General features: G+C 41.7%; 1 protein-coding gene across 1 annotated transcript in view; it reads right to left on the reverse strand.

Moving 5' to 3' along the window:
- The window catches only part of LOC140487271 (SH2 domain-containing adapter protein F-like), a 225,309-nt gene that overhangs the window by 67,299 nt on the left and 131,365 nt on the right, over positions 1 to 26,645 (reverse strand). Inside the window, exon 3 of the mRNA XM_072586889.1 lies at positions 3,493 to 3,696. Coding sequence (XP_072442990.1) covers positions 3,493 to 3,696 — 204 coding nt within the window. The remainder of the gene's footprint in view (positions 1 to 3,492; positions 3,697 to 26,645) is intronic.

Here is a 26,645-nt window from a genome sequence, read left to right on the forward strand (position 1 = left end):
TCTCTCCCTCTCTCACATATACAGTCTCTCCCTCTCTCTCATACAGACTTTGTCTGTCACACACACTCGTACACAGTCTCTCACTCTCAAACACACACATAGTCTCTTTCGCTCACACACACAGTCTCGCTCACACACACACACAGTCTCTCTCTCACTCACAAAACGTCTCTCTCACACACAGTCTCTCTCTCACACGCACAATCTCTCTCTCACACACACACTGTCTCTCTCTCTCTCACACATACAGTGTCTCTCTCTTACACACATACAGTCTCTCTCTCTCTCTCACACACAGTCTCTCTCAGACATACATACACACTGTCTGTCTCTCTCACACACAGTCTCTCTCGCTCTCTCTCTCACACAAACACACACAGTCTCTCTCACACACATAGTCTCTCTCTCTCAAACACAGTCGATCTCTCTCACACACAGTCTATCACTCGTTCACACACACAGTCTAGCTCTCATTCACACACTCAATCTCTCTCTCCCTCACACACACACAGTCCTTCTCTCTCTCTTTCACATAGTCTCTCTTTCACACACAGAGTCTCTCTCTCTCACACACACAGTCTCTCTCACACACACAGTCTCTCTCACACACACACACTCAATCTCTCTCTCCCTCACACACACATACAGAGTCTCTCTCTCTCACACACACGCACAGTCCTTCTCTCTCTCTCACACACACAGTCCTCTCTGTCTCACACACACAGTCTCTCTCTCACACACAGTCTCTCTCTCTCTCTCTCACACACACACACACACAGACTTTGTCTGTCACACACACTCGTACACAGTCTCTCACTCTCAAACACACACACAGTCTCTTTCGCTCACACACACACACACTCACAGTCTCTCTCTCACACAAACAGTCTCTCTCTGACATACATACACACTGTCTCTCTCTCACAAACACAATCTCTCTTGCTCTCTCTCTCACACAAACACACAGTCTCTCCCTCTCTCGCACACACACAGTCTTTCTCTCACACACAAACACACAGTCTCCCTCTCTCACACACAGTCTCTCTCTCTCACACACACAGTCCTTCTCTCTCTCTCTCTCACACACACACAGTCCTTCTCTCTCTCTCTCACAGTCTCTCTTTCACACAGTCTCCCTCTCTCTCACACACATAGACTGTCTCTCTCACACACACACTCAATCTCTCTCTCCCTCACATAGACTGTCTCTCTCACACACACACACTCAATCTCTCTCTCCCTCACACACACAATCCCTCTCTCCCTCACACACACAATCCCTCTCTCCCGCACACACACATACAGAGTCTCTCTCTCTCACACACCGTCCTTCTCTCTCTCTCACACACGCACAGTCCTTCTCTCTCTCTCTCTCACACACAGTCCTCTCTGTCTCACACACACAGTCTCTCTCTGTCTCACACACACACTCTCTCTCTCACACACACAGTCTCTCTCTCTCTCACACACACAGTCTCTCTCTCTCTCACACACACACAGAGTCTCTCTCTCTCTCTCACACACACAGTCTCTCTCTTTCTCTCACACACAGTCTCTCTCTCTCTCTCACACACAGTCTCTCTCTCTCTCTCACACACACAGTCTCTCTCTCTCACACACAGTCTCTCCCTCTCACACAGTCTCTCTCTCTCTCACACACACAGTCTCTCTCTCACACACAGTCTCTCTCTCACACACACATAGTCTCTCTCTCTCTCTCACACACACAGTGTCTCTCTCTCACACACACATACACAGTGTCTCTCTCTCTCTCTCTCACACATACACAGTGTCTCTCTTTCTCTCTCACACACACAGTCTCTCTCTCTCATACACACAGTCTCTCTCTCTCACACAGTTTTTCTCTCTCACACGGTCTCTCTCTCTCTCTCTCTCACACACACACACACACACACACACACACACACACACTCACAGTCTCTCTCTGATATACATACACACTGTCTCTCTCTCTCACACACACAATCTCTCTCACACAAACACACACAGTCTCTCCCTCTCTCGCACACACACAGTCTTTCTCTCACACACAAACACACAGTCTCCCTCTCTCACACACAGTCTCTCTCTCACACACACAGTCCTTCTCTCTCTCTCTCTCACATACACACACAGTCCTTCTCTCTCTCTCTCTCACACAGTCTCTCTTTCACACACAGAGTCTCCCTCTCTCTCACACATATAGACTGTCTCTCTCACACACACACTCAATCTCTCTCTCCCTCACACACACAATCCCTCTCTCCCTCACACACACATACAGAGTCTCTCTCTGTCTCACACACACACAGCCCTTCTCTCTCTCTCACACACCGTCCTTCTCTCTCTCTCACACACGCACAGTCCTTCTCTCTCTCTCTCACACACAGTCCTCTCTGTCTCACACACACAGTCTCTCTCTGTCTCACACACGCAATCTCTCTCTGTCTCACACACACACACTCTCTCTCACACACATTGTCTCTCTTTCTCTCTCACACACACAGTGTCTCTCTCTCTCATACACACAGTCTCTCTCTCTCACACACAGTCTCTCTCTCTCACACACGGTCTCTCTCTCTCTCACACACACACAGTCTCTCTCTCACACACACACAGTCTCTCTCTCACACACAGTCTCTCTCTCTCTCTCTCTCACACACACACAGTCTCTCTCTCTCACACACACACAGTCTCTCTCTCTCTCTCTCACACAGTCTCTCTCACAAACACAGTCTCTCTCTCACACACACAGAACACAGTCTCTCTCTCTCTCACACAGACATCTTCCCTCTGTCCGTCTCTCACACACAAACATACCTGCCTCTCTTTCTCTTACACACGCACACTCCTTGTTTCTTTCACACAGTATCCCTCTCATACAAACATGAGTTGACTGATCAATTATGCACACTCCATGGTAATTTGGCACAGCATTGAAACTAGCCATGTGTCTTGGAGTTTGGTCTATAATATTTAGATAGCCGTTCTATATATGCATACTTCACACAGGCCCGGGCACAAGTTAAAAGACTTCAATTTCTCCCTGGTACAGTTAATTTGAAGGCTGTTCTTATCCATAGTGAAACGACTTGTGTGAAAATCAACATGCAAAAAAAAACCTCATTATATGATCTGTGATTGCAGATGGTTTTGTTAGGGATGAGGTTGAACTTTGTTCAACCTGAATCAAATGTAATAGTAAAGTACTTTTTTTGCTGGAAATCTGAACTTGAAACAGAAAATGCTCAAAATATTCAGATCCAGTAGGATCAATGCAGAGAGAAACTGTGTTAACATTTAAGTCCAGTATGGCTCATTTATTGGTGAGAAAAACCTACTTGTCTTTCTAGGTTTAGGTCATCTGTATAGGCATTATGATCCTTAATGCCAATTCACTCCTTGGCTGGAGCCTCTGATCAGAGACATGGGAGAATAGAGTTAGAGCAATGCAGCTGACTGACGCATCTAAAACTAAGTTTGAACTAGTACCTGCAAGAGTTCGGCCTGCAATCTTACTCCATTCCCATGGCTGATCATATTCCTTTGCAGGTCTTGTGTCATGTTGTGGTAACTTGCTTTCTTTTAGGTAACTAGCGTCACCCTCTGTATCTGAGATTGTATTGTTCTGTTCAAGTTCACAAGGTGTATCATAAAGCTGAAATTCTTTCTTCTGGTTTTCTTGTCTGTCAATCTCTGGGCAGTAGAAATAAATTTCATGAGTACAGAGTAAAAGAAAGAACCAAAACAGAAAAGAACATTCTAACCAAGATCAAAAGATCGTGTAAAGATCAAATTAGTTTCGCAGTTGCTTCAAACCTGAACAAAAACCACAACCATGAAGGAAATTGCTGTTTCATTTTCCAGAGGCAGAGAGGAGCAAATTGGGAGGCAGATTTTCAAAAAGGTGAAGAAGTAGTAGGGTTGTTGCAATGGGTGACTTCAACATCTCTAATATTGATTGCAAATTCCTTAGTGCAAATAGTTTAGCTGAAGCAGATTTTGTCATGTGTGCAGGAGGCCATGTTGGATTTGGTGCTTGGTAACGAACCAGGTCAGGTGTCAGATCTCTTGGTGGGAGAGCATTTCAGTGATAGTGATCACAACTCCCTGACCTTTACTGTAGTCATGGAGAGGGATAGGAACAGACGATATGGGGAAATATTTAACTGGGGGAGGGGGAAATTTCAACGCTAATAGGCAGGAACTGTGGAGCATAAATTGGGAACAGATATTCTCAAGGAAATGCACAACAGAAATTTGGAGGTTGTTTAGGGACCACTTGCTGCAAGTGCTGGATAGGTTTGTCCCACTGAGGCAAGGAAGGGATGGTAGGGTGAAGGAAGGGTCACAAGGGATGTGGAATATCTAGTCAAGAGGAAGAAGGAAGCTTACTTGAGGTTGAGGAGGCAAGGATCAGACAAGGCTAGGAAGTGAAGAATGGATTAAGTAGAGCTGGAAAGGGGCATGAAAAAGCCTTGGCAGGTAGGATTAACAAAAGCCTTAAGGCTTTACACCTATGTGAGGAACAAGAAGATGGTCAAAGTGAGGGTACTTTGTTTCAGTGTTCACTAGTGAGAAGGAACTTGTTATTTGTGAGGACAGGGTGAAATATGCTGGTATGCTCAAACACGTTGATGTTAAGGAGGAGGAGGATGGGCTGGAAATTTTGAAAAATGCAAGGACAGATATAGCCAAGATGGGATATAGCCAAGGTTGCTACAGGAAGTGAGGAAAGAGATTGCTGCGCCTTTGTTGATGATCTTTGCGTCCTCACTGTCCATTGGAGTATTGCTAGATGATTGACTTGGACCCTAATTACCACACTCTGAGAAAAAGAACTGGAAATGGCATTTTCACAAAAAAGGACATCACCAATCCAAGGAAACCTAAACACATAAATAGAAACGGGCACCTACACCGGTGCTTCACCAGAATCTCACTGATGATGTTACCTAATATAATGACAAAACATCTGAAAATGAACCTTCCAGCTCAGTGAGCAAATTTAATCCAGAACCTCTGTAAGGTCCATCAGGGACTCTCATGAACAGCTCAAACCATAGGCCTCAGAGATTGAAGCCTCTGAGGAAGGTTTTATTACTTTTCCTATACAATGAAGGCACCAGGGGACTGAAGTGTGTTCCAAATCAGCACATCAAGGGCATCTCACCACAAAATGAGCAGCAGTGTTGTTATATTATTCAGAGGTGGGAACCATAGGTTATCCAAAAGGTTAATTTGCTTTCTGATGCATGTTCTTTTTGTTCACTATTTTCAAAATAGAAGGCAAGCAAAAACAATGTGTGAAAGTTGATGCAGTCATTCAATACATTAAATTATTCAAAAGAAGGAAACAAAGGCGGCACAGTGGCTAGCACTGCTCTCTCACAGCACCTGAGTCCTGGATTCAATTCCAGCCTCGGGCGACTGTATAGAGTTTGCACATTCTCCCTGTTGTCTCCTCAGGGTGTTCTGGTTCCCTCCCACAGTCTAAAGATGTGCACGTTATGCAGATTAGGTAAATTGGCCATGCTAAATTGCCCATAGTATTCAGGGGTATGTAGGTTGGGTGCATTAGTCAGGGGTAAATGTAGAGTAATAGGGTAGGGGAATGGGTTACTCTTTAGAGGGTCAGTGTGGACTTGTTGGGCCAAAATGGCCTGTTTCCATACTGTAGGGGTTCTGTGATTGTTGCTGTAAGTAGCTCTGAGTGGTAGAACTAACAGATTTCTTTGTTATTTGAGCCATCATCAAATTAGCATAGAGTAAATTACATTAGCAACTTGAATACATGGCTCAAAGATTTTGATTCATGGACAACTGGGGAAAGTGAAAGCTGTACATTCAGACTGTTCCTTGCTGGGATCAATATTCTAGCAAGTCATACAATTGAAATGATAGAGAGGAAGGCATTCTAAACAGAATGTCTCGATGAATCACGAGAGGGGAGAATTACTAGGTTTAAATGAAAGGACAAAGCGGAGTAAGGTAGCAACAAATGTAATGATGATCAGACTGTCAGGACAGAAAAATTTGAGAGTGTGTCAACAGAAGCACAAAAATAGTAAAAGGTATAACTAAAGATATTTCACCTGAATGAGCACAGAGTTTGTAACAAAATGGATGAATTAAATGTGCATTTTACAAAGTTTGTGACTGCAAGGTGACAAAGACTGGGACCTGAATATCTACGAGTATTTGACATTTTGGAATGATGAGAGGAAAAGATGGTGGCGTAGCTTGGTTAATTGAGGATCACATTAGTTGTTTTGTAGGAGATGACCTCAGTTCTAAAGATGTAGAATCAACAAACAGTAAAGGTAAAAAGTCACTTGTGGGAATAGTTCATAAATCCCCTGGCAGTAACTGCTCTATAGGATCAAGTACACAGGAAGATATGATGGGGGCCTTAAATATTCACAAGGACCCTGATATATAGGCTTCTGTGGCAAGGATTTCCAAATACCGTAATTGTTGGAAAGAAAATGACTCCTCCTCATCTTAGCCTTAAATTGGTGCGCCTTTATTTTGAGAAAATGTACTCTAGTCCTAGATGCTCCCATGAAGGGAAATATCATTTATCTTGTTAAGCCTCTTAAAAATCTTACAAATCTCAATGAGGTCACTGCTCTTCCTTCTAAACTCCAGCGAGTAGCGTCTAAACCTGTTTAGCCTTCGCTTATACGAAAATCACTCCATACGAGGGATCATCCAAGTCAACTTTCTTTAAAGTTGAAAATGTGTTGCTGGAAAAGTGCAGCAGGTCAGGCAGCATCCAAGGAGCAGGAGAATCGACGTTTCGGGCATGAGCCCTTCTCCTGCTCCTCAGATGCTGCCTGACCTGCTGCACTTTTCCAGCAACACATTTTCAGCTCTGATCTCCAGCATCTGCAGTCCTCACTTTCTCCTAGAACTTTCTTTAAAGTGCCTCCAATGAAATGTTTCCTTAAATAAGCTAACAAAAACTGTTCAGTACTCCAGCTGTGGTCTCACCAGCATCTTGTGCAGCTGCACTAAGACCTATCTATTCTTATATTCCGAACCCTTGAAATAAGGGTCAACATTCCATTATTAGTCCAGATTACCTGCTGCACCTGTGCAGCTTTTGTGCTTAATGTACAAGTAACCCCAAGTCCCTTTGTGTTGCAGCTTTCTTAGATCTTTTTTTTTGTTCTCCCTTTCAAAATTAAAAACTTCACATTTTTACACATTAGACTCCATTTGCCAATATTTTGACCACTCAATTAGGTTTATTGTTTATGTTTATCAATACTTTTCTGGAAACTCGCACTTGTCTTTCCACCTATTTTCATACTTTCGACAAACCAGTCCACAGTACATTCACTTCATTCCTCCAAGTCATTAATATGTATTAATAACAGTTGTGATCCCAACACTGACCCCTGTGAAATCCCACTGGTCACGGATTGACAACCTGAAAGAGAACTCTTTATCTCCACTTGCTGTTTCATGCTCTTTAACCAATTTTCCACCCATGCCAATGTACTTCCTCTAACACTGTGGGCTCTTGTCTTATTACATATTACTTTGTGAGGAATCTTGTTGAATACCTTCTGGAAGTTCTGAATAGTAAATTGAAGAAACAGGTCAGGCTGGAACATGACTGGGAGTAAGGAATGCCTATTGGATTAAATTGCATTTATTTAAAGCAAGAGGGCTGACAGGTAAGGCCGATAAGCTCAGAGTGTGGACAGGTACGCGGGACTAGGATATTATAGCCATTACAGGAAGGTGGCTAAGGGAGGGACAGGACTGGCAACTTAATATGCCAGGGTACTGGTGGTTTAGGTGAGACAGAGGTGGTGGAAGGAGGGGAAGGGCAGTTTCATTTAGATTAAGGTGAATATCACAATCGTAATCAGAGATGAAATAACAAAGGATTATCTAATAAGGCTTTGTGGGTGGAGATCAGGAATAAGAAGGGGATGGTGACATTATTGGGGTTTTACTGTAGGCCACCAAATAGACAATGGGAACTAGAGGAACAAACATGCAAGGAGAGTGTGGAGAATTACAGGAGCAATAGGATTTTCACAGCAGGGGATTTTCATTTTCCAAACAGAAGCTGGGACTGCCAGAGTGTTAAGGGCTTAGATGGAATGGAATCTGTTAAGTGCATTCAGGAAAGGTTCCTCAAGCAGTATATTGAGGGTCTTACTCGGGAAGGGACAAAACTTCTCAGCCCATTTGCCATCTGGTCCAGATCCTGTTGTAATCGGAGGTAACCCTCTTCACTGTCCACTATACCTCCAATTTTGGTGTCATCTGCAAACTTACTAACTGTACCTCTTATGCTCGCATCCAAATCATTTATGTAAATGACAAAAAGTAGAGGACCCAGCACCGATCCTTGTGGCACTCCACTGGTCACAGGCCTCCAGTCTGAAAAACAACCCTCCACTACCACCTTTGAGCCGTTCTGTATCCAAATGGCTAGTTTTCTCTGTATTCCATGAAATCTAACCTTGCTAATCAGTCTCCCATGGGGTACCTTATCGAATGCCTTGCTGAAGTCCATATAGATCATATCTACTGCTCTGCCCTCATCAATCTTCTTTGTTACTTCTTCAAAAAACTCAATCAAGTTTATGAGACATGATTTCCCATGCACAAAGCCATGTTGACTATCCCTAATCAGTCCTTGCCTTTCCAAGTACATTTACACCCTGTCCCTCAGGATTCCCTCCAACAACTTGCCCACCACTGAGCTCAGGCTCACCGGTCTATAGTTCCCTGGCTTGTCTTTACTGCCTTTCTTAAACAGTGGCACCACGTTTGCCAACCTCCAGTCTTCCGGCACCTCACCTCTGACTATCAATGACACAAATATCTCAGCAAGAGGATTGCTAAGGGGAAGGCAATTATGATGTGGTTAGACAAGATTTAGGATGCATAGGATGGGGAAGGAAACTGCAGGGAATGGGCACAATTGAAATGTGCAGCTTATTCAAGGAACAGCTACTGCTTGTCCTTGATAAGTATGTGCCTGTCAGGCAGGAAGAAAGTGGTTGTGCAAGGGAGCCATGGTTTACTAAAGAAGTTGAAACTCTTATCAAGAAGAAAAAGAAGGCGTATGTGAGGATGAGGCATGAAGGCTCAGTTACAGCGCTTGAGAGTTACAAGTTAGCCAGGAAAGACCTAAAGAGAGAGCTAAGAAGAGCCAGGAGGGGGCTTGAGAAGTTGTTGGCAGGTAGGATCAAGGAAAACACTAAAGCTTTCTATAAGTATATCAGGAGTAAAAGAATGACTAGGGCCAAGCAAGGATAGTAGATAAGTCCCTTGGGCTGGATGGGATTTGTCCTACGAGTCTCTGTGAAGCCAGGGAGAAGATTACAGAGCCTTTGGCTTTAATCTTTATGTTGTGATTGTCTATAGGAATAGTGCCAGAAGACTGGAGGATAGCAAAAGTTGTCCCCTTGTTCAAGAAGGGAGTAGAGACAACCTTGGTAATTATAGACCAGTGAGCCTTACTTCGGTTGTGGGTAAAGTGTTGGAAATGATTATAAGAGATAATGTAGAATCATGTAGAAAGGAATAAATTCATTTGGAATAGTCAACATACCCTTTTGTGAAGGGTAGCTTGTGCCTCACAAACCTTATTGAGTTCATTGAGATGGTGACCAAACAGGTGAATGAGGGTAAAGCAGTAAATGCGGTGTATATGGATTTCAGTGAGGTGTTTGATAAGGTTCCCCATGGTACGCTATTGAACAAAACATGGAGGCATGGGCCTGATGGTGATTTAGCAGTTTGGATCAGAAGTTGGCTAGCTGAAAGAAGACAGGGTGTTTTATAGGAAATGTTCATCCTGGAGTTCAGTTATTACTGGTGTACTGCAAGGATCTGTTTTGGAGCCACTGCTGTTTGTCATTTTTATATATTTATCTAGATAAGGGCGTAGAAGGATGGGTTAGTAAATTTGTGGATGGCACTAAGGTTGGTGGAGTAAGAGATATTGCTGAAGGATTGTGCAGGTTACAGGGGGACATAGATAAGCTGCAGAGCTTTGCTGAGAGGTGGCAAATGCAGTTTAATGGGGAAAAGTGTGAGGTAATTCACTTTGGAAGGAGCAATAGGAATTAAGACTGCTGGGCTGATGGTAAGAATCTTGGTAGTGTAGATGAACAGAGAAATCTTGGTGTCCATGTACATAGATCCTTGAAAGTTGCCACCCAGGTTGACTGAGTTGTTAAGAAGGTACATGGTGTGTTAGCTTCTATTGGTAGAGGGATTGAGTTTCAGAGCCACAAGGTCATCCTACAGGTGTACAAAACTCTGGTGCGGCAGCACTTGGATTATTGTGTACTGTTCTGGTTGCCACATTGTAGGAAGTATGTAGAAGCTTTGGAAAGGGTTCAGAGGAGACTTACTAGGATGTTGCCTGGTATGGATGGTAGGTCTTATGAGGAACGGCTGAGGGACGTGAGGGTGTTTTTGTTAGAGAGAAGGTTGAGAGGTGACTTAATCAAGAAATATGAGATAATCAGTGGGTGAGAGCCTTTTTCCTTGGATGGTGATGGCTAGCATAAGGGGGCACAGCTTTAAATTGAGGGCAGATAATTATAGGACAGATGTAAGACATAGTTCCTTTACTCAGAGAATAGAAGGGTATGAAAAGTATTGCCTGCAACAGTAGTAGACTTGTCAACTTTAAAGGCATTTGAATGATCATCGGATAAACACATAGATGAATATTCTGGATTAGTGGTGCTGGAAGAGCACAGCAGTTCAGGCAGCATCCAAGGAGCTTCGAAATCGACGTTTTGGGCAAAAGCCCTTCATCAGGAAGGGCTGATGAAGGGCTTTTGCCTGAAACGTTGATTTCGAAGCTCTTTGGATGCTGCCTGAACTGCTGTGCTCTTCCAGCACCACTAATCCAGAATCTGGTTTCCAGCATCTGCAGTCATTGTTTTTACCACATAGATGAATATTGAATAGTGTAGGATAGATGGGCTTCAGGTTGGTTCCACAGGTCAGCACAGCATCGAGGACCAAAGACTTTGTACTGCGCTGTAATGTTCTATTTTCTAATGTTAGCCATGGGTGAGGTCCTGGAAGACTGGAGGATAGTGAATGTTGTGCTATTATCTAAGGAGAGCTGCAAAGAAAAGCCTGGGAACTATAGACCAGTAAGCTTAACATCTATGGTAGGTAAGTTATTTGAGAGGATTCTGAGGGATAAATTTGGAAAGACAGGGTTTAATTAGGAGTAGTCAGCATGCTTTGTGAGTGTGAGATCATGCTTCACAAATTTGCTAGAGTTCTTTGATGAAGTGACCAGGAAGTTTGACGAGGGCAGGGCAGTAGACGTTATATGGATTTCAGTAAGGTTTCAGATAAGGTTCCACACAGTAGGCTGCTCTGGAAGGTTAGATCGCATGGAATCCAGGGGGAGCAGGCAAATTGGCTTGATGGTAGGAAGCAGACGGTAAAAGTGGAAGGACACTTCTCGGACTGGAGGCCTGTGACTAGTCGAGGGCCTCAGAGGTTAGTGCTGGGCCCATTACTGTTCATTATCTGTATCAATGATTTGGATGAGAGTGTACAAGGCATCATTAGTCAGTTTGAGCTGAAAATGTGTTGCTGGAAAAGCGCAGCAGGTCAGGCAGCATCCAAGGAACAGGAGAACCGACATTTCGGGCATAAGCCCTTCTTCAGGAGTCTTCATTAGTCAGTTTGCTGGTGACACTAAAATAGGCGGTATTGTGGACAGTGAGGAAGGTTGTCAGAAATTGCAGCACGACCTTGATCAGCTGTGGAAGTGCAACAGAAAATGGCAAATGGAGTTTAATATGGATAAGTGTGAGGTCTTGCATTTTGAAAAGTCAAATCAAGGCAGGAGTTTCATGGTGGATGGTAGGGCCTTAAGGATTGTATTGGAATACAGGGATTTTGGAGTTCAGATTCACAGTTCTCTGAAAGTGGAGTCACAGGTAGGCAGGGCAGTGAATCAGGCTTTTAGCACACTGGCCTTCATCAGTTAGGGCATTGAGTATGGGAGTTGGGAAATTATGTTACAGTTGTACAGGACTTTGGTGAGGCCGCACTTAAGAGTACTGCGTTCAGTTTTGACCACTTTGTTATTAAACTGGAAAAAGAGCAGAAGAAATTTACAAGGATGTTGTCTGAGCTCAAGGGTCTAAGTTATAGTGCGAGGATGGACAAACTAGGACTTTGGAGCATACAAGATTGAGGGGAGATCTTATAAAAGTATATAAGATCATGAGAGGCATGGATAAAATGAATTCTCTCAGTCTTTTTCCGAGGGTGGCAGAATTGAGGACTAGAGGGCATCAGTTTAAGGTTACAGGAGAGAGAATAAAAGGGAACCCAAGGGGCAACATTTTTAAACAGAGGGTTTTATGCATACGGAATGAGCTTCCGGCAAAAGTGGTTGAGGAGGGTACATTAATAACATTTAAAAGGCATTTGGACAATTACATGGATAGGAAAGGATTCAAAGGATATGGACCAAGTGCAGGGAAATAGGGTTAGCTTGGACGGACATTTTTTGTCAGCTTGGACCAGTTTGGGTCAAAGGGCCTGTCTCTGTGCTGTCAGACTCTATGACTCTTAAGTTCAAATAAGTAAATATTCTGTTTTCCCTCTATCCACTCGAGAGTTCGTTGAAAAACGTATTTCTTTTCACAGTGGGGAAAAAATTAGAATTAAAAAAACTGTGTGCTGCAGCGGTGTGGTGGGGTCTCTGGTTGGGGATGTGGTGGGGGTGTGGTGGAGGTGTGGTGGAGTTGTGGTGGGCAGTGTGGTGGGGTGCATTGGGGTTGTGGTGGGGGCTGTGGTAGGGGATGTGGTGGCTAGGATATGGTGGAGTTTGTAGTGGTAGATTGTGGTGGGGGGTATGTTGGAGATGATGGTGGTTGGGGTGTCGTGGGCATGTGTGGTGGGAGGTTGTGGCGGGGAATTGTTTTGCGGGTATGTGGTAGAGGGTTGTGGTGGAGGCTGTGGTAGGCATGCTCAGAGGGCACCTCCTCCAGTCTATCTAACAGTAGGTAGAGGCAAAGGAAATGTCTCAGGAACAGGGAGAACTCAAAAGCAAGCGGTACAAGTGCAACAACTCTGGCCAAGAGTGACATTTTGCAAGATAATTCCCAAATCCAGGACATGAGATTACAGGCCAGCAGGATGCCAGAACCTCCCCGTGGAGGGCCTGGACTGACCCAACCCTCAACATGATGTGACAGAGATACCACTGTCTTCAGGGATGTATCCCAATCTGCAATAATGGTTGCAGGCCTCTCCGTTATGGATATGTTATCAGCAGTGGGATAAAGAAGGGAAACCCTTAGTGAATGGCAGTGTTGGAAGTTGCCCTGTTGCATTCCTTTGGGACACTAGGGGAATCCGAACGACCGTCAACACTACCCATGGCAATGACACAGATTAGAAAAATCAAAGTAAAATCATTTTAAGTGAATTTACAAGATATTCACAAGTGGGGCAGGTGAGTGTACCATTGAAGGTCAGTGTGGGAGGTGTAGTATTAGAATATTCAGTGGTCCTTTTTAAATTAGCTAGAAAGCAAGAACATATCCCATGGAGTGACTGTATGACAAAAACAGGACTTTGTTTTGATCCTGTTAATTGCATAATTTGACAAATGTCAATTTGACAAAAGTTTTGAGTAGGGAAAACTGCACACTCATCCCATTGGGAGAGTATCAGTATAGGATATGCACAGTTGAGCTAATTTTGACTAGAGTATTGTCAGGGTTCATAAACTTTGCAGTACCTAGTGTATCTTGATATCATGAGGAATTAATAGAATTGGCTGAAGATTGGTATTTGTAATACTAGGGACCATTAGAGGAGGCTGAGCTAGATCATCCATTTGGCACTTCGGGCTGAAGATTGCTGTGAATGACTCAGCTTTATCTTTTGCACTGATGTGCTGGCCTCTTTCATCATTGAGGATGCTGATTATTCGTGAAGCCTCTTGCTCCTGTGAGTTGCTTGATTGTCCACCACATTCATAAGCAGTTTCAGCAGGATTGCACAGCTTAGATCTGATGTTTTGGTTTTGGGCTCACTTAGCTTTATCATTTGCTGCTTATACACTTAATCCAATTCAGTAGTTTCAGCACCTCTGGCTCTAAACCTCTCTTCAAATAAAAAGCAGGACAAAGTACACCTCTCAAAGCCTATCATCATATAAAATACACTTTTCAAACCTATCATCGCACCGACTCCTTTAAAAAAGCGGAACCAGCAATGTACAAGGATTCTTTTTATTAAAACAATTAGTCTTACACTATTAGTACATAACATGTATATTATATTAACCCTAAGCATGCAAACATTTAATACTACAGTCCATTTCATTCTATTTCTACTGCCACCGAACACCTTCATCTTCCTTCATTAAAGTTGAGACGATGTGTAGGCAATTCCGTTTTATTATTCTGCCACATATATATTTTCAAATTAAACAGGTGTAACAAAAAACTGCATCTATACAGTCTGGCAATATCTTTTTCCAAATGTTAAAGGATGATCAGTATACATAATTGTTTCAGATACTTTACTGGCAACATAAATGCTGAAATGTTGCAACATCAACACCAAACTCAAGGTCTCCTTCTCAATTGTGGTATATTTCTGTTGACAAATCTTCAACTTTCTTGAAAAATACACAATAGGTCTTTCTATCTTCTTATTGTCTTCTTGCACTGACATCCACATCACTTGCATTGATAGTCACTTTGCATGACTGTGCATAATTTGGTGTGGCTAACAATGGAGGCTGTGGTTAACACAACTTTCAGGCTATCAAATGCCTTCAGACATTCCTCCATCCACTGAAATTTTCTGCAGTTCTTCAACAAATTAGTGGAGCAACCATGTTGCTAAAATTTGGTATGAAATTTTGATTTAAAAACACTCTGTCCCAGGAATCATAGTGTTTCCCTTTTCATGGATGGTTGCAGAAACTCCCCTTTGTCTTCAAATCCCATGGGGCCTCCTGTTCATATCCAATGATATGGTCTAGGGATGTGACTTGGGCTTTTGCAAACTCACTGTTAGCCAGGTTTATCACCAAGCCCATCTTCTGAAATTAACTGAGCAATTCCAATGCATGCTCCAAATGTTCCTTCCATGTGTGACTAAAATCATCAGATCATCGATGTACGCCATACAATCGGATAATCCCAAAACGACTTTGTTGGTTAGTCTTTGAAAAGCAACTGGTGCATTTTTCATACCAAATGGCATAACTTGAAAATGGTAAAGTCAGTTCAGTATCATGAAAGCTGAAATTGCCTTTGCTCTCTTGGATAAAGTCTAGCTTCAAAATAAAAGTTGCTTGTCCCATATTCTCAAATATGGGACAAGCCATGGAATAGGATACGAATCAGATTTTAGAACTGCATTGACTTTGTGGTAATCAACACATAGGTGCTGGATACCACCCAGTTTTCGCACGTTACTAAGGATAAGCTCCATTCACTGCAACTCACTTTGATCATATTTTTTGAACGTGTGCCAATTTTGAAGGGTTGAGTTTACAAGCCTAATTGTAAATTAAGCTACATTATGCATAATTATGCTAGTAACTAAGTTTATTCCCACTCTCTCCGTGTGACTGTATTATTTCAGACCATTTTGATTTTCCTCTAGAAAGTAACTCAATAATTTACTCATTATCTAATTTAATTTGAGAAATATCAAATTCAAATTTATCTGGATTTGGTTTTTCACTCCAAGTTGTAATAAGTTCTGCATTCACTTTTTGCTTTTCTTTCCTATCAAAATACCATTTAAGTATGACACATTCAGGGTTTTCACCACTCCATTTCCTTTCAATTTGATAAGACCTAGCAACCTTAGTTTTAAAACTTCATCTACCACTAGTAGTAATACTAATATGTTATCTCTTTCTGCAAAACTACAAACTTTGGATTTCTTGTCTGTTTCCGGTTTCATCACATGCTTTCAAATGCTATCTAGCCAGCTCACCCACTCTACTTAATATTCCCCAAAAATTTGAAACATTGTCCGAATATGTTGTCTCTGAACTCTTACTTAGCAAGCTTTCCTCAATGAATTTCATTGGTCCTCTCACCTCGTGACGAAAACTAATTCAAATGGACTGAATTTAGCTGATTTATTATGTGCATCCCTAAATGTGAAAAATACGAAAAGAATTCCTTTCTCCCAAACCTCTGGATAGTTTTGACCTTGATGCCACAATTTTAATGTTCCTTGTAATTCTGGATTGCATACAATTAATTTAAATTGTTTTATTCCTAAGCTCTCCATAACTTCCTTGAGTAATTTTGATGAAAGATTTGAGCCTTGATCTAATTTTATGTCTGTAGGTTGTTAAAAAAAATTAGTTAAAAAAATTCTGTAATCCTTCGAGCCGTGAAATTGCATATTGAAATGGCCTCCGGACGTCAAGTAGACACATCCATTATAGTCAACAAACATTGATTCCCACCTTTTGTTTCAGGGAGAGGTCCTACAAAATAAATTAAGATTCTTGTGAAAGATTCTTCAAATGCTAAAAGGTATTAATAGGTATTTGTCTCTGCCTGAGGTTTTCCTATTACCTGACACACAACATGTCTGGCCAAATTTAACCATATCTCTGTGTAGTTTATGCCAATAAAAATATTTTGTATTTTGTCTCAAGTTTTCCTGACCCCCCAAATGATCTCTTCCTGGTACCTCATGTGCTGCCTGCCACACCTCCTTTCTATAGCCCATGGGTAATACAACTTTGATGAAATTCTGCCCATTTTTCATCTGCCTGAATATGTAATCACAGAATCCTTACAGTATGGAAATGGGCCCTTTGGCGCATCTAGTACACACCAACCCTTCAAACAGCATCCCGAACAGACCCACTCCCCTACGTTATACCTGTAACCCTGCATTTCCATGGCTAATCCACTTAATATACACACATAGATGATAAACAATTTAGCATGGGCAATTTCACTTGGTTAATCTATCTAACTTGTTTGGACTGTGGGAGGAAACTAGAATACCCAGAGGAAACCCACACAGACAAGGGAAGAATGTGCAAACTGTACACAATCACCTTTGGATTTGGTGTGATTGAACCTGGGTCTCTGGCACTGTGAGGCAGCAATAGAAACCACTGAGCAACTGTGCTGCCCCACATGGTCACCATTTCCACAATAAGGCTTCATTTTAAAGATAGTAACATTCCACAATATACTCAGATTCTTCTGCTGTGTTTGTGTTTAGATACATCTGCTTTTTTTTTCATTTTTTAATTGCAATTTAACTAAACTCTCTGAACTAAAAATATCCACTTTGCCCTCCACCTATTCTTGTTTTTTCCCCTCAACAATTTGAGCAAAAATACTTTTGGGTAAATCAACTTCAACTTCTCTACCTTTGTCCTTTCATTTCTATTTTTACTTGTGGCTTTGTGACCTTGTTACCACAGTCAAGGAAAAAGCCCAGGATATACTTTCTGGAGCTTTTCAACCACAGTAGGCATTACTCCAAACTGTGATCTAGCTATATCAATCCAGAGGATAAACTGTATCTCCAGAACAGAGAATTTCTCTATTACGCCAACTAGCACTTCACCACTTTTCACGACTCTCCAACCTTATGCTATAAATGAGGCACTACTCTTCTCACCATGAATTTCACATATTATCAGCTTTTCTGGCATCTCTCACCAAAGATTGACTTTCTCTTCTGTCTCTTAAAATTTTAATTTCTTTACTTAGTTCTCCTGGTGCACATCCATAAACCTTACTCAGACAGGTAAACTTTTTAAAGAGATGGGGTACTTTCTTACGAACCAACTCCTGACCAGGCACTGGGGTCTCCTTTATCATTTTAATAAACCTCACTGGCTTATCCTCTTTGACCATCTCTGTCTTCCCAGTGTTTTCTTAAACTGACACGACACCACATTAAATTCATGTGAAAGCAGCAGTGCAACAAAAGCTTTTACTTTCAAATAAACCTGTTGGACTTTAACTTGGTGTGGTGTTATTTTTAAGTTTATTCACCCCAGTGCAACACCTGCACCTCCACATAATTTTAAAAACTGCCAATGCTGTGACTTTACTTCATAACGTCTACTTCTCTCTTCCCCACCATGGGTTTCTTTTCTAACCTGTGACAAATTATGTTTACTATATTCAATGAGATCTCCTTTTCCCTTACCACATGAAGATTTCTCTTTTCCTCAATTTCCATCTCTCACAGATTGAAACTAATGTCGAAAGGCAAACTTTGATTTATGAACTAACTCATAATCATTTGTAATTTCTGCTGCTACTCTTGCAGTTTTAAGACTCAGATCTTGCATGAGTACTCACTATTTCAGAAAGTGAATTTTTTAACTCCTTCAATATAACAGTCTCTCTAACAGCATTGTATGTTTGATTCATTTTCAATACCCTTATCCATCTATTAAAGTTACTCTGTTTGATCCTTTCAAACTCTAAGTACATTTGACCAAGGTTAAAAATCACACAACACCAGGTTATAGTCCAACAGGTTTAATTGGAAGCACACTAGCTTTTGGAGTGTTACTCCTTCATCAGGTGGTAACGTGGTGTTGTGTGATTTTTAACTTTGTACACCCCAGTTCAACACCGGCATCTCCAAATCATGACTACATTTGACCAGGTTTCCTCCTTAGATTTCTTCAATGTCTGCAGGCTTCTAGCACTAGTTCATATGTACTTAAGACAGCTTTTATTTACCTTATCATATTCCCCAGATAACTCCTCCGATAGTGATGCGAACATCTTGCCAGCTCTACCTACCGATTTTGCTTGAATCAGCAATCCCCCACATGGTCACCAGCATTTCATTCGTTTAGCTAATTTCTCAAATGAAAGGTAAAATGCTGCCAAACATTGGTAATACTTGGGCATATTTAAACAGATTCCAATCAGGCTTTTGGATATGATGGGTTTGCTTTTCATCACTGCCCTCAGTTTTACCATTTTATATCAACTTTTCTCTTTCATTGCCAACTTCTAAAGTTCAAAAACTGTGACTTTCTCCCTTTCTTCTACTGAGGTCATCCTTTCTTTTTCTTTATCCTCTGCTTTTAATCACAATTCAAACTGTTTCATTTCCTTTTCTCTTTCTTTTTCTTCTGCCATGACTACTCTTTCTTTCTGCCTTGCCATCACTCCTTTAACCTGCTTCATGTTAAATTAAATTTTAGGAATATCCATTGATTCTGATTGCATTCCTGGCAAGTCTAAATGCTGAGCTATTGCTGCACTTATCTTCCCTTTCCTCACAGACACAGGAAATTCCAACTTCAACTTGCTTGCTGCTTTCAAAGTTTTAAACACTGCAAGTGACTTTTTCCACTGAGAAAGGACACAAAGGAAAAGCATAAAATTAAAGAATCCAAAGAATGTTAGAAATAAAGCAAAAAGGTATTAAGTAAGATAACTTTGCTGGGAAAAGCAGGAAGTCCAGCTGTGTACAAGAACAAATTTAGACAGCTATGAAACTTAACAATTAGTCATTAACAAGGAACAAAACCCTATGATAGATCACTTCAAGTACCTACAAGGAAAGACAATAGGGTTTTGAATGAAGTGTTTACTGAACAAGCATGTAAAAGTCAAAGTAAAAAATCACACAACACCAGGTTATAGTCCAACAGGTTTAAATTGGAGCACACTAGCTTTCGAAGCGCCGCCCCTTCATCAAAGGAGTGCCGCTCCGAAGAAGGGCTCATGCCCGAAACGTTGATTCGCCTGCTCCTTGGATGCTGCCTGACCTGCTGTGCTTTTCCAGCAACACATTTTCAGCTCTAATGAGTATGTGACCAAACTTTAGAGGATATCAACACTTCATGTCATCACCCAAGTCAGTACAAGGACAGTTTCATTATCACTATTCTAATAATATGATCAACAGACAAACAAGTTCATCACAGGCACAGCAGGGATGTGGGATGGACATCATGTTCATCAGCATGAGTTTGATTGACATGTTTAGGGGGCAAAAACTGTATAAATACTAAAGATCGTGAGTACCATTTTCGGAATAATCGGAGAGAACATGAGGTTGGTAAGTGCTGATACTGCTTCTCTGCTGAGGTTTTAGAACCTCTACTTAGACTAGGCCTTGGTGTCTTGTGATACTGTAGCAAATGTTTAAATAAATATGCTAAGCGTTTAATCGACAGTTTGTAAGAATTTTATTCCAGGCAATTGAACGATCTCAGGGAAAGAACCAGGGAAGGTTGAGTAGACTCCAGTAGGGAGTTCTCCCTTACCCACTGAAGCTCTCATGGAGGCTTCGACATCATCCCCAGGAAACTCTTAGCTATTGGAAGAGCCATTCATACACAACGCACAACCCACTTAAACCAACTAAATGAAACACTCAAAAAAAAATCAACCTCATCCCTCACTGTCTTTGTGCCCAATAGTCCCACAATCCAACCTGGAATTCAAGAATTTGAACTTGGGACAAGCTCCCTGTTTGTTATAGACCAGACGAAACTTCCTTCAAACATATCAAGGAAATAGCTTCGACCCTAACTTATACCTTATTTAAGATAAGTATCAAGTGTTGTATTCCAGGTATTGGCTTGTCACACTTTTCCACTTTGAGAAAAACACACTTTATTCTTACACTCAGTTAAAATATATAAAAAAAGAATTGATAAAACTTTAACTCTGTTGAAAAACAGAAGGCAATTGAGAGTCAGCCACATTGCTGTGGGTCTGGAGCCACATGTACACCAGGCCAGATAAGGATGGCAGATTTCATTCTCTGAAAGACATTAGTGAAATGGATAGGTTTTTCAAACAATTGGACAATGATTTCATGGTCATAGTCATAGAGTTGTACAGCATGGAAACAGACCCTCCTTCTAACTCGGCCGTGCCGACCAGATATCCTAAATTTATTTAGTCCCATTTGCTAGCACTTGGCCCATATCCCTCTAAACTTTTCCTATTCATGTGCCCATCTAGATGACTTTTAAATGTTGTAATTGTGCCAGCCTCCACTACATCCTCTGACAGCTCATTTCATACACGCACCACCCTCTGCGTGAAAAAGCTGCCATTCAGTTCCCTTTAAAATCTTTTGCCGCTCACTCTAAACCTATGTCCACTAGTTCTGGACTTCCCCATCCCAGGGAAAAAAATCTTGTCTATTTACCCTATCCATGCACCGCATGATTTTATAAACCTCTCTAAGGTCACCCCTCAGTCTCGGACACTCCAGGGAAAACAGTCCCAGCTTATTCAGCCTCTCCCTATTGCTGAAACGCTCCAACCCTGGCAATATTCCAATAGTGCCCTAATCAATGCCCTAATACAGTTGCATCCGAAAGGCTAAGTGCATTGTGAAAGACCCCACACATCGATCACTCAAACTCTTCACCCTCCTATCATCTGGCAGAAGATACCAGAGCATTCGGTCTCTCATGGCCAGACAGTGCAATGGTTTCTTCCCCCAAGCTATCAGACTCCTTATGATCACACTCTATTTCATCTGAAACTCTTTGCACAACTTCAAATTGCTACTATAACAATGTTTTATTAATTATCATTCCTTTATTTGTAATTTGTACACCACTGTACCTACTGTCTTCATGTGTCAGGAATTACTGTCTTGTGTGTTTTGCACTTGAACACTTCATCCTGCCCTGCATATGATTGAGTATTTGTGCTGTCCAAGTAGCACTTGGATCTGTAGGAACACTGTCGCGTTTTTACTTTATCAGTTGTATTTGGTAGAAATGACAAATAAAGCTCCTCTTGACTCTTGAACATGACCTCGTAATTTCTATACTCAATGCTCTGACCAATAAAAGCAAGCATACCAAACACCTTCTTCCCTATCTGATCTACCTGGTACTCCACTTTCAAGGAACTATTATCACAAAGCTAGTCCTTTTTTTTCAGAAGTTGTTCCTTGGCTCAAGGAGACTCTGCCCTTGACTTTTCTCAGAGGGGCAATAAAATGGGCCAGGCTCCAATCAGTCTGGTTTGGTAGAGATTAAAAGGATTTTGAGAGGTCTTTTGTTTACATGTAAACAGATGAGACTTCAGTCCAAAGTGTTCAAGTTAGAAGTGACCTGTATAAAGAAAGGGGCGTGGTCAGCTCTCCAGCTGAGCTGAGCAGTTTTTAGTTCAGTCTGACCTGGTGAGAAGTTCAACACGGAGCTGTGTGGAAACTCTCTCTCATTTTCTGCCCTTCAACTTCAACCATTTATGTGTTTATACTGGGTTTTAAAGGGAGTTTGCTCATTAAGTGTGTTGTGTATATTCGGAACAGCATAGTTAAGTCTAGTTGGATAGATTGAGTTCGGTAGGGACTCTTGATACTGTTCTTTGTGTTTCATTGTGTAATCTTGTGAATAAAGTTTTGTCTGTTTTAATATCTATTAGTCAACCTAGCTAACTTAATCCGGGTAAGTTTCACTGTGCACTTATTGCAACGTTTTGGTCTGAGCTGCCTGCTAAAGAATGTATTGAGTGGTCCGGCTTAGCCCATAACAAATTGGGGGCTCTTTGCGGGCTTTTAAACAGTGAGTAGTAGGTGCTAGTGTCTTTATTTTGGGAGTTGGTTTGGTTCGGTAGACAAAACTTGGGTTAGGAATGGCTCCTTCAGTCGCCAAATGTTTTCTGGATATGGATGTGGTGACTTTTGAAGTTTTGCAAGAATTAGCAGAGAAGCTGGAATTGGAACTGCCTGCTTCTGTGAGGAAACGAGAGATAATTATAGCAGTAGCTCAGCACTTAAAACTTGTTGGAAAAACCATCAGAATCTATAGAGATAGCAAGAATTCAATGGCAAATGAAGCAGCTTGAGTTAGAGGCAAGAGATAAGGAAAGGGCAGCAGAAAACGAAACAGTTTAAGTTATGACTAGAAGCAGAAGAGAGGGAAAAAGAGAGAGCTTTTGAACTTCAAAAACTGTCATTTCAAAAGGAAAGTCAGCTTAAAAGGCTGAGGATAGGCTCAGTGAGGAAGTATGCAAAGTCATGTGGAAGAGCAGAGACTTAAAACAACAGGGTTAGCAGCTACAGTGGCTGATGATTATGAGCTGGTCCATAAAACAGAGTTTGGCTTCCAGTATCAATTTCAGTCCATGAGCGATAGAAATTGGGGCAAAGATAAATTCTCACATGGAAAGCGAAAGGTAGATCTCAGTAAAGATCATAAGGATAACTTACCACAGGGTAAAAAAGAAGCCCTTGAGGGGGACAAAGAAGTTAAAAGGCTCAGGTGTATTCACTGCAATAAGGTGGTCTATATGAAATCAAAGTGTTGGTGGGCTAGGGGAAAGTCAGATGTAGGAAAACCAGACAAGCCTGGGTGTTTTGTTGGGGGGAACTAGTAACAAAAAGCACAAGGGAAGTGAGACAACTGCATCAGAGTGTACAAGATGATCAAAGGTTAATTAAGGAGGAAGTGCCAAATCAGCTTAAAAGGTATATATACAAGGGTAAAGTATATCCACACAAGGCAGGAGTAGAAGGTAAGGGATAATGTTAAGGGACACAGGATCCTCTCAGTCTTTAATGCTAAAGCATGAGGAGAAATGTACTCCTGAGGGACTATTGCCAAAAAAGGTACTGGTGGCAGGAATTCATGGTGAGACAAAAAGTGCTCCATTTTGTAAAGTGAGGGTAGAGAGTCCAGAGAAGAGCGGAGAATCTGTGGTGGGAGTACTGGACAAACTCTCAACTCCACGAATACAATTTGTCCTTGCAAATGCGTGCTGCCTACTCTAATTGAAAAGCCAGTGGAGACTTTTCAATTAACTGAAGACATGGAGAATGTTTATCCAGGAATTTTCCCTAACTGTGTGATCACAAGATCGCAGAGGCACAAGCTGAAACAGGACAGATCAAAAGGCACAGATAAGAAAACTGACATAGTGTTATCTGAAACTTTCTTTGATCAGATAAGTGGAAAAGAGAAGGAGCAAATAGGTAAACATACAAGTATCTTTATCTCTACTAAGCTGATTGAATTATAGAAGAAAGATGACAACTTAAACCAGTTATATCAAAACACATTTACAGAGAAATAAAGTGATTGCATCCCAAGTGTTATTACTTAACAAATGATGTCTTAATTAGGAAATGGAGACCATACACATTCAAGCAGATGAGAAGTGGGCAGAGATTGATCAAATTATTTTGCCAGTAGGGTACAGAAATGACGTGCTGCGAGTGGTGCATGAGCTACCACTTGGAGGTCATTTAGGGACAAGGAAAACACAGGCTAAAATACAAAGACATTTTCACTAGCCTGGATGATACAAAGATGCATCATGGACGGCAGGGTGGCACAGTGGTTAGCACTGCTGCCTCACAGTGCCAGAGACCCGGGTTCAATTCCCGTCTCAGGCAACTGACTGTGTGGAGTTTGCACATTCTTCCCGTGTCTGCATGGGTTTCCTCCGGGTCCTCTGGTTTCCTCCCACAGTCCAAAAATGTGCAGGTTAGATGAATTGGCCATGCTAAATTGCCCATAGTGTTAGGGGCGGGAGGGAATGGGTCTGGGTGGGTTGCACTTCGGCGGGTCCGTGTGGACTTGTTGGGCCTGTTTCCAAACTGTAAGTAATGTAATTGAATTTTACCAGATGTGTCATACATGTCAGTTAATCGGAAAACCACAGACAGTAATAAGACCTGCACCTTTAATACCTATTCCAGCATTTGAGGAACCTTTCACAAGAATCTTGATTGAATGCGTAGATCCCCTACCTCAAACAATAAGATGGAATAAGTATTTATTAACAATAATGGATGTGTCGACTCGATTTCCAAATGGCAATCTTATTATGTAACATCACAGCTAAAAGGGCTGTAGAAGAATTACTTTTTTCTTTACTAGATACGGACTGCCAATAGAGATCCAGTCAGATCAAGGATCAAACTTCACATCCAAACTATTCAAGGAAGTTATGGATAATTTGGGAATTAAAGCAATTCAAATCCACTGAGTACCATTCAGAATCACAGGGAACACGAGAGAGATGGCATCAATAACTAAGGACCATGTTGAGGGCTTATGGTCAAGATTATCCGGATGATTGGGATAAGGGAGTTCCGTTTGTACTTTTTGCGATCAGAGATGCACCAAATGAATCAACCAAATTCAGTCCATTTGAATTCATTTTTGGGCATGAAGAAAGAGGACTGTTAAATTAAGGAGAAATTAATAAGTCAGAATTTAGAGACCATCCATCTGGACTATGTGTCAAATTTTAGAGAATGATTACATAGAGCTGGAGAGTTGGACAGACAGCATTTATAAGTATCACAGCATACAATGAAAAAGGAAGCGGATACGAAATCACAAATTCGTAATTTTGCAATTGGGGATAAGGTAGTGGTGTTACTTTCAGTACCAGGTGTACCTTTAAAAGCAACATTTAGTGGACTGGATCAAATTGAGAAGACATTGAGCAAGGTGAACTACTTGGTAAGGACTCCAGACAGGAAGAAATCTCACAGATTGTGTCATGTGAATATGCTCAAAAGGTTTTATTTTGATAGGGAAGGAAAGCAAGAGGAGGAGGCATTGATGATTACAGCACAGGAAGAAGAACCAAGTTCAGAGGATTCTGAATTGGGCATTCCTCAAATCAAATTGGATAATGAGGAAGTTGTCAAAAATTGGCATAAATTATTGAGTTACCTTCCACAAGAAAATTGAAATGACCTGAAAGAATGATTATGACTGCATGGGGAGATATGCGGATATAAACTGGGAAGTACAAACCTAATTATGCATGACGTAGATATAGGTGATGCTGTTCCGATTAAGCATAACCCTCGAAAGTTGGCACGGGTGCAGAAGGAGATAGAGTACATGCTCTAAGATGGCAAAATTGAAGTGAGTTACAGTGACTGGAGCTCACCTATGGTCATTGGTGCCAAAGCCAGATTGTACCCAACGGTTATGTGTGGACTATCACAAAGTCAACGCCGTTACAAAGACTGATGCATATTCAGTTCCATGGCTGGAGGACTGTGTCGTCAAAGTGGGACAAGCAACTTACATTTCTAAGTTGGATGTGCTCAGAAGCTATTGGCAAGTACCTCTGTCAGAGAGAGAGCAAAGGCAATTTTGGCTTTCGTAACGCCAAATGGATTATATCAGTTCAAAGTTGTGTGTAAATTGGTGACCTGATGACTTTTAGTCAATCGTGGAAGGAACATTTACAGCATTTATCAGACTCGTTCAATCAACTTCAGAAGGCAGGCTTGGTGGTAAACCTAGCTAAAAGTGAATTTGCCAAAGCCCAAGTCACCTTCCTGGACCATGTTACTAGACATGGAATAATGGCCCCACTTGATGCAAAAATGAAAGTAATTGGGGAATTTCCCACAACGAGGACAAAAAAAGCGATAAGGCCATCACCTCCCCCTTCCCATTTAGCTCCCCACCCCCAAGGCTCCCAGCCTCATTCCTAATGAAGGGCTCTGGCCCAAAACATTGATTTTCCTGCTCCTTGGATGCTGCTTGACCTGCTGTGCTTTTCCAGCAACACACTCTGAACTCTGATCTCCAGCATTTGCAGACCTCACTGTCTCCTAAATGGATTAAACATCTCGCGATAAGGCCATCACCTCCCCCACAGATCTTTGGGATA

This window comes from Chiloscyllium punctatum, chromosome 2 (assembly GCF_047496795.1).
Source record: "Chiloscyllium punctatum isolate Juve2018m chromosome 2, sChiPun1.3, whole genome shotgun sequence".
NCBI lineage: Eukaryota > Metazoa > Chordata > Chondrichthyes > Orectolobiformes > Hemiscylliidae > Chiloscyllium > Chiloscyllium punctatum.